At 58.3% G+C, this 8,776-nt stretch overlaps 1 protein-coding gene across 1 annotated transcript; it reads left to right on the top strand.

The window, feature by feature from the left end:
• The first annotated feature begins 4,492 nt into the window (after positions 1-4,492).
• On the top strand, positions 4,493-5,646 carry LOC128803675 (thyroid hormone-inducible hepatic protein-like). The gene is made up of 2 exons (XM_053970848.1): positions 4,493-4,986; positions 5,256-5,646. Exon 1 carries the CDS (start codon positions 4,567-4,569, stop codon positions 4,966-4,968), a length of 402 nt encoding a protein of 133 aa, XP_053826823.1. The 5' UTR covers positions 4,493-4,566; the 3' UTR covers positions 4,969-4,986; positions 5,256-5,646.
• The last annotated feature ends 3,130 nt before the right edge of the window (positions 5,647-8,776 follow it).

Below are 8,776 nucleotides of genomic sequence, written 5' to 3' on the forward strand. Positions count from 1 at the left end.
CTGGGGCACGTCCCTCCCCTGCTGTCCTCCCGTGCCAGCCCCGGTTCGGCTGGATGGCCTTGGGGTGGGGCTTGGCTCCAGCCCAGCCGGGGCTGGGCCATGCAGTGTCCCTGGCTCTGTGCAATCTTTCCTGGCCCAGCCTCCCCGTGGCCTTCACCCGAGCTGGCCAGGGGTCCTGCTGCCTCCCCATGCCAGGAACTGGGTGGGGGGGTAGCAAAGAGGAGAGGTGCCCAGGGCCTCTCCCACCCTGTCCTGTATTATCTCAATCCCCCAACAGGTTCAGTTCCGGGGCCCTCTGGGTGTGGGTCCAGCTTCTGCCCCCCAGTTTGGGAAGGCTGCAGGGGACCGTCACCTTCCCTCATTCCAGCTGCCATGCGCTCAGGATGTCAACACGCCAGGGACATTGAGCAACCCCTTGAACACCCGTAGGGGAATCTGGAACACACTGGAAATTCACCGGAACATTGTCCCAGTGGGGGTGTGGGGACAATGGAGCCTGCCGCTGTTCGGAGATTTGGGTGCCTGGAAACATCCAATGTCCCCAGCCTCCCCCTGAGCTCAGCAGGGATGTGGACAGGGACAGGGACCTGACTCCAGGATGTTTAACTCCTGTGGCAGCAGCACAGGGCCATTGCTGCCCCCAGGGGATTATGGACATGGGTATCCTGCCACGCTTGCAATTCTGGGAGAGCAAAAGCCACAGCTAGGGCAGCAGCCAGCATTGCCTGTCCCTGCATGTCCCTGAGGCGTGTGGCAATCAGGGAAAGGGGTTCTACTTGGGGAAAGGCTGTGGGGTAGCTGGTTCCTTTTGCAAGCTTTGGTGCTGGCAGCTCTCCCTCTGTCCCCCTGTGTCCCAGCCAGGTGCCCGCGCTGCCACGCACCCTTTCCCCCTTCTTTCCCCACCTGCCCTTGGCACCCATCTTGTTCCTTTCCTTGTGTCCCGGCATCTCTTTATGTCCTACCATGGTCCCATTGCTGCACCAAGGAGTGTGGGTGCTGCTGGCCCCGTGCAGGTGCCAGACAGAGGTTTGGCCACATCAGGGCACCTGGGCCACTGCAGAGCTTCCTGCAGGTGCAGGCACATCACAGGGCTTGAAGATAGAGGGACACAGGGGATGCTTTGCCCTCCTGCTGCCCTCACCGCTTCCCATGGGGCTCATAGTGAGCAAGGCAGAATGTTTGGGGGTGACAGGGCCTCAGCAGACTCCGATGGCTTCCCAGCTCTGCATCCTTGGGACTTGAATATTTCCCAGATACACTCTGGGCCTTTTGAAAACCCCAAAACTGCAACCCCACATCTCCCACATCCTGCTGGAGACATTGAGGAGAGCTGGGGAATTCCACTGACAGCAGGGATGGCAGGAGCAGGAGGACAAGGACTGCTCCCTGAGCACAGCACAGCCACCACGGGGGTGCAGCACGGCTGAGTCTGGGCTGAGCTGAACTGGGGCACCCAGCCCTGGTTTGGGGTCCTGGGGAGGCTGCTCAGGACCACCAGGTTTCCCAGGAGCCGCACTGATATCCTCAGGTCTCTGCTGCCCCAGATCGCCAGATTGGGGCAAGCTTAGCCCTGACCTGTGGCCCTCCTGGGGGGTCCAGCCCGAGCCCCAGCTTCAGCTCCGAGTGCAGATCGTGCCACCACAAGTGTCCCCAAGGGGCTCTGTATCATCCTGGGCACATCCTCCTCTCTTATCCCTCTGTGGCACCAAGGGATGGCAGTGTGGCACCTGCTCAGCATATGGAACTGGGAGGAGAAGGAAGAGTGGCACAGCCAGAGTGACAGCAGCCGTCCTGCCAGGTCACCATGAGACGTAATGGAGCCCTGCTCTCCTGCAGGTGACTGAACTCCTGAGTGCCAATGGGAAGGGGTGAATGAATTCCTTTGTTTGCTTTGGGGTTTTGTGCAGCTTTTCCTCTTCATATGGAGCTGTCTTCATTTCTACCCATGAGTTTTCTCTCTTTTACCCTCCCCAATTCTCTTCCCCAGCCCACCTGGGGGGAGTGACAGAGCAGCTGAGTGGGGCTGAGTTGCCAGTTGGGCTCAAATCATGATATCCACAGTGAAGCTCCAGTCCCGGTGCAGATGTGTCCCACCCTGAGGCCACCCTGGGGGACACTATGATGTCTCTGAATCTTCAGGAAGCTCCGTGGTGGCCCAGAAATCCTGAGGGCATGAGACTGCCATTGTGTGCAAAGCTCTGTGCAGCACTGGGCATTCTGGAATGCCAGGAGCACCCAGAAAGGGAGAAGAGGAGCAGTGGGTCCAGGTCTGAGAGGGAAAGGGCAGGTGGCAGAATGGGCACCTGGCTGGGCTATGAGGGGACAGCGGGAGACCTGCCAACCCTGAGGGTTGCAAAAGGGAGGATGGATCCCGTGATCTTTCCCAAAATAGAACCAATTCCTCCAATTGCCGCAAACTTCAAGATAAGAAGGGACAGCAGTCCTGGCCATTGACCAGCCGTAGAGGAGGTTTGACGAGGTGGGACCCCCAAGCCAGGTCAGGTGAAGGCCTCAGGGAGTCGGGGCCAGGAGCCAGGGGTGACAATAAGGAGAGGTGCCCAGGTTCTCTCCTATCCTTTCTTATGCTATTTCAACACCACAACGTGTTCAGTTTTGGGGTTCTGTGGGAGTGGGTCCACCTTCTGCTTCCTGGTGTGGTCAGGCTGCAGGCAGCTGGGCTGCTGGGGATGTCACCTCCCCCACTCCTTGCTGCCATGTGCTCAGGACGTGAGCAGTCCAGGGACATTCAGCAGGCTCTGTCCATGACTGCCAGCCTGAACTCGGCAGCAGACACCCGTGTGGAACATCTCACTGTGAGTGCTCTGCTGCATGGAATCCTGCATGGGTCATGAGGACATGCGACAGGGACAGAGATGGGAACAAATTCCACAAGGGGAACTGCATCCACGGGACTGAGCTTTCATTGCCCACAGTGGAGCACAGATGGTGCCACCTGCACACCCATCACCCCCATCCCAGAGCTGAGGCCATGGCGGGTCAATGGCCAGGACTGCTGTCCCTTCTTATCTTGCAGTATGTGGCAATTGGAGGAATTGGTTCTATTTTGGGAAAGGCCACAGGGCCCTTCCTCCGTTTTGCAACCCTCAGGGTTGGCAGGTCTCCCGCTGTCCCCTCATAGCCAAGCCAGGTGCCCCTTCTGCCACCTGCCCTCTCTGCCTCAGACCTGAACCCACTGCTCCTCTTCTCCCTAATGGTGTCCCCAAAACCCCAAAGTGTATCTGACAATTAGTCATGTCCCAAGCACTGGGAGCAGGGGTGCAATTGGAGTCTGCTGAGCCCCTGTCACCCTCAAACATTCTGCCATGCTCACTATGAGCAGCAGTGGAAGCAGTGAGGGCAGCAGGAAGGTGAAGCATCCCCTGTGTCCCTCTGTCCCCAGAGCCCTGAGATGTGCCTGCACCTGCAGGAAGCTCTGCAGGTGCCCTGATGTGGCCAAGCCTCTGTCTGGCACCTGCATGGGGCCAGCAGCACCCACACTCCTTGGTGCAGCAATGGGACCATGGCAGGACACAAAGAGATGCCAGGACACAGGGAAAGGGACAAGACGGGTGCCAAGGGCAGGTGGGGAAAGGTTGTGTGGTGGTGTGGGCACCTGGCTGGGACACAGGGGGACAGAGGGAGAGCTGCCAGCACCAAGGCTTGCAAAAGGAACCAGCTACCCCACAGCCTTTCCCCAAGTAGAACCCCTTTCCCTGATTGCCACACGCCTCAGGGACATGCAGGGACAGGCAATGCTGGCTGCTGCCCTGGCTGTGGCTTTTGCTCTCCCAGAATTGCAAGCGTGGCAGGATACCCATGTCCATAATCCCCTGGGGGCAGCAATGGCCCTGTGCTGCTGCCACAGGAGTTAAACATCCTGGAGTCAGGTCCCTGTCCCTGTCCACATCCCTGCTGAGCTCAGGGGGAGGCTGGGGACATTGGATGTTTCCAGGCACCCAAATCTCCGAACAGCGGCAGGCTCCATTGTCCCCACACCCCCACTGGGACAATGTTCCAGTGAATTTCCAGTGTGTTCCAGATTCCCCTACGGGTGTTCAAGGGGTTGCTCAATGTCCCTGGCGTGTTGACGTCCTGAGCGCATGGCAGCTGGAATGAGGGAAGGTGACGGTCCCCTGCCACCATCCCAAACTGGGGGGCAGAAGCTGGACCCACACCCAGAGGGCCCCGGAACTGAACCTGTTGGGGGATTGAGATAATACAGGACAGGGTGGGAGAGGCCCTGGGCACCTCTCCTCTTTGCTACCCCCCCCACCCAGTTCCTGGCATGGGGAGGCAGCAGGACCCCTGGCCAGCTCGGGTGAAGGCCACGGGGAGGCTGGGCCAGGAAAGATTGCACAGAGCCAGGGACACTGCATGGCCCAGCCCCGGCTGGGCTGGAGCCAAGCCCCACCCCAAGGCCATCCAGCCGAACCGGGGCTGGCACGGGAGGACAGCAGGGGAGGGACGTGCCCCAGCACTGCATAAAAAGCCCCCGCAGGGACTGGGAGCAGGTGACACTGTCAGAAGAGCCCAGAGCAGCACTGCCAGAGCAGTAGGAGAAGGGCCATGGAGCAGTACTTCTCAGCCACGCAGAAGATGGAGCAGGAGGTGATGTTCCCCAGCCTGCTCCGAGGGGTCTTCCCACAGCAGGAGGGGGCAGCCCCGGCTGCAGAGAGCCGCACGGACCTCTACGAGCGCTACCAGCTCCTCAAGGCCATCAAGCCCATGGTGGAGAAAGGCCTGGCCTCTGTCGCTGACCAGAGCCCGACCGGTGCCGACACCGACGTGGACACATCCGCGGACAGCAACGAGGCCGAGGATGCCCAGCTCGAGGAGCGCCTGTCCCACCACCTGACTGGCCTGCAGCAGGTCCTCACCCACCTCACCAGGGACACCAACGCCCTGACCCGGAGGTACAGCCAGATCCTGGAGCAGATCAGCCCCAGCGAGGGGCAGCCCAGCTGGTGATCCTGTCCTGGCCACCAGGTAAGAGCTGGGGACATGCAGAGTCCAGGAGCAGCAAGACAGTGGGTGGCCTCCCTGCTGAGAGAGGGGCCCAACAGTGCAGGGCTGGGGACCTGAGGGAAGGGCCTTGAAATGGGGGCTGTCCCCTCTGCTGGGGCTGGATATCCCTCTCCATGCTGGAGGAGGGAACCCATCCCATTGCCCTGTGCAGAGACTGCAGGGCTTCAGGGTTGATGGTGCGTGTGTCCCCCTGGCATGACCCTTGGAGTTAAGGAATGCTGCTGTTGCAGGACAGGCGCTGGTGGCAGGAAGCACAAGAGGTCCCCGTCGCTGACCACTGCAAGCTCTTCCCAGTCACGCTGGCATTCCCCACTCCGTGGCAGCTGATGGGATCTCCTGGCCCTGGCACCGACACCGGAGATGGTTGTGACCACGGCAGAACCAGATGGTGCCTTATCCTCATAGGAAGAAGCACCTGGCTGTGCTGGGAAGGCCATTGGAAGAGATGCAGGCTCGAAGCCTCCTCTTTATTCTCAAAGAGTGGCACGAAGTTGGGAGTGTTGTGATGTGGCCCTGACCTCCAACAGTCCCTTGAGATTGCCAAGCCCTTTTCCAGCTGGTACCTGCACTCCAAGGGCATTTCCCCCTGTTTCTGTTAATAAAAGAATCCCTGGGAAGCCAGTGTTGTCAGTGTGCTGCTTTCACTCATGGAGGGCCCCAGGGAGGGGCAGGGGGACACTGGCTATGCGGGGTGGGATCTTTCCAGGGCAATGCTGGGGAATGTGAAAGGGACAAAGAATGCCAAAGCCACGGGATTGTTTGGGTTGGAAGGGATCTTCAGAGACCACCTGGTGCAATGCCCTGCTGTGTGCTGGGCCATCTTGCACTAGACCAGGTGGTCCAGGACTGTGTCCAACCTCAGGGCCTGTGCAAACTCACCAGGCAACCTGTTCCTTTGTGTCCCCAACCCCAGGCTGAAATGTTTCTTCCTTTTGTTGACAGCAACCCCACAAAAACTGATGCCTGATTTCTGTGCACAAAAAAGGGTGAATCTGCCCATGTCAGTCAGGACTCAGTCATGTAAGAGTGAGAGGCGGCAGAACTGTACATCTCAGCACCTGTGGGGAGTAGCCTCCCTCAAGACCCCAGCTCCATGTCCAGAAATCTCAGCTTTGGGAGGTATTGGAGGTTGTCACCAACTTGCTGATTGGCAGCAGCTTTCCTAGAAAACCAGGATTTCTGTGTGCTGGTGCAGGGAGCTCCTTGGATCTCTGTGGCCACAGAGCTGGTGTTCAGGCAAGCTGTCCATGACCCACCATCGTCCTGGGAAGCCCAAAGCAGGCCATAGCTCAGGAGGAGGGAAATATCACCTCATGTATCTCCAAATCAGCCCATGTCTTCCCCTGTACCTCCTGCTGACACATCTCCCATGACTCTGGTTGCCCCAAACCCCTCAGAACTGTCCTTGTCCTCCCTAGAACCTGGCCAGGACCCTTTCACAGAGGGCACTTCTGGGTCTGCCCTCAGCTGCCCCCTCCAGAGCTCCCAGTCCTCTCAGCCGTTCACACAACCACAGCTGGCTGGAGACCCTGTCCCTGCTGCGCATGCTGGGGCAGGACAAGCCAAAGCCAGAGGAGTCTCAGCAGCTGAGAGAAATGGCCTGATCAGAAGAGAGGTGAGGGGAATCTCCAGTGTGTCCCAAAGCTTGGATGTCTGCACATGGAGCTGAGCTCTTGAGGAAGGGTGCTGCCTAGAGGTGCTGAGGGGTGCAGCTCTGCTGTTCCTCACTCTTGCATGACTGGGCCGAGTGTTGGCAGATTCACTCTTTTTTGTGCCCAAAAATCAGGCATCAGCTTTTGTGGTGTTGCTGTCAACAAAAGGAAGAAACATTTCAGCCTGAGGCTGGTGACAGAAAGGAACAGGTTGTCCAGTGAGTTTGCACAGGCCCTGAGGTTGGTCACAGACCTGTGGCCCTCCTGGGGGGTCCAGCCCCAGCCCCAGCTTCAGCTCCGAGGGCACATCATGCCACCACAAGTGTCCCCAAGGGTCTCTGTATCATCCCTGGCACATCCTCCTCTCTTTTCCCTATATGGCACCAAGGGATGGGAGTGTGGCACCACGCTCAGCAGATGGAGCTGGAAGGAGAAGGAAGAGGGGCACAGCCAGAGTGACAGCAGTTGTCCTGCCAGGTCACCATGAGACGTAATGGAGCCCTGCTCTCCTGCAGGTGACTGAACTCCTGAGTGCCAATGGGAAGGGGTGAATGAATTCCTTTGTTTGCTTTGGGGTTTTGTGCAGCTTTTCCTCTTCATATGGAGCTGTCTTCATTTCTTCCCACGAGTTTTCTCTCTTTTTCCCTCCCCAAGTCTCTCCTCCAGCCCACCTGGGGGGAGTGACAGAGCTGCTGAGTGGGGCTGAGTTGCCAGCGGGGCTCAAATCATGATATCCACAGTGAAGTTCCAGCATCGGGGCAGATGCGTCCCACCCTGAGGCCACCCTGGGGGACACTATTGTTGCTTCTTTTTGGTTCCTGTTTCCACATGGCTTCTGTTTCCCGGGCACCGACCAGCGGCTTCCGGGAGCGGCCGTGTGTGTGAGCAACAACCACTTTGTTGTTCGTTGCTCCGATAGGGACAGAATGGTTTTGCCAGCGCGACTAAGACCGAGCTAAAGAGACTCAAGAGATTGGACACTTGTGTGTCGTCCGAAGTAGGTTGTGTTTCTCGAACACCGGAGGAAAAAGTGACGGTGGGAGGGGGTTGGGTTACAGCTTTTATAGGGAATATAAGAGATGAGGTAAATCCAATTGAAACAGAGTCCAGTCTAAATACATCACAGGTGAAATCCAATGGGAATAGCTTCAGGGGGAAGGGTAAACACATGAAAAAATACAGAAGTGAAACTCCAACTTCAGATTTACAAAACAAAAACTCCAACTTCCGATTCACAAAGCTTGTTTGCTCCTTTTGCGTAGCCACGCACCACCACACACTATGATGTCTCTGAATCTTCAGGAAGCTCCGTGGTGGCCCAGAAATCCTGAGGGCATGAGACTGCCATTGCGTGCAAAGCTCTGTGCAGCACTGGGCATTCTGGAATGCCAGGAGCACCCAGAAAGGGAGAAAAGGAGCAGTGGGTTCAGGTCTGAGAGGGAAAGGGCAGGTGGCAGAATGGGCACCTGGCTGGGCTATGAGGGGACAGCGGGAGACCTGCCAAGACTGAGGGTTGCAAAATGGAGGAAGGACCACATGGTCTTTCCCAAAATAGAACCAATTCCTCCAATTGCCACATACTGCAAGATAAGAAGGTACGGCTCTGCGATGTTTCTCCCGGCTCTGGGCAGCTCCGGCGCCTGGAGCAGCACTGCTTCCCTCCGGAGACGGAGTTTGCCGCTTCTTCCCGGGCACTGCACGCTCCGGGGAGGTGGGCTGGCCACGCTTTTGACCGCCACGCGCGAGGGATATTGGTAAAGAGGCGAAAGAATGTCTAATTCACCCACGAGGGAGGCTGAAAGGCTTTAATGGCCGTGATGAACAGTGGCAGAGAAATGGCGACGCGCGCTCCCAGTGCCCGCGTGGGGGAAAATGGCCATGAGATCCAGGAGGTGCAGGATGATATAGGGGGCGGGACAGGGAGGGCAGGAGTCCTTCTGCCCAATGGGGACAGGTGCCGTGGCGGTGACATGGACCACGGCGACCAACGGGAACATGGCAGGGGCGGACCCGGGGCTCCGGGGCGAATGGGGTCGCAGGAACGGGGTGACCGACAGAATTCTCAGGAGTGGACAGGGGAATGGTTACAGGACTGGCAG

Source organism: Vidua macroura, chromosome 2, assembly GCF_024509145.1.
Source record: "Vidua macroura isolate BioBank_ID:100142 chromosome 2, ASM2450914v1, whole genome shotgun sequence".
Taxonomy (NCBI): domain Eukaryota; kingdom Metazoa; phylum Chordata; class Aves; order Passeriformes; family Viduidae; genus Vidua; species Vidua macroura.

Excerpts from the sequence above, each read along its gene's own strand:
- LOC128803675 (XM_053970848.1), top strand. The coding sequence starts at position 4,567 with ATGGAGCAGTACTTCTCAGCCACGCAGAAGATGGAGCAGGAGGTGATG.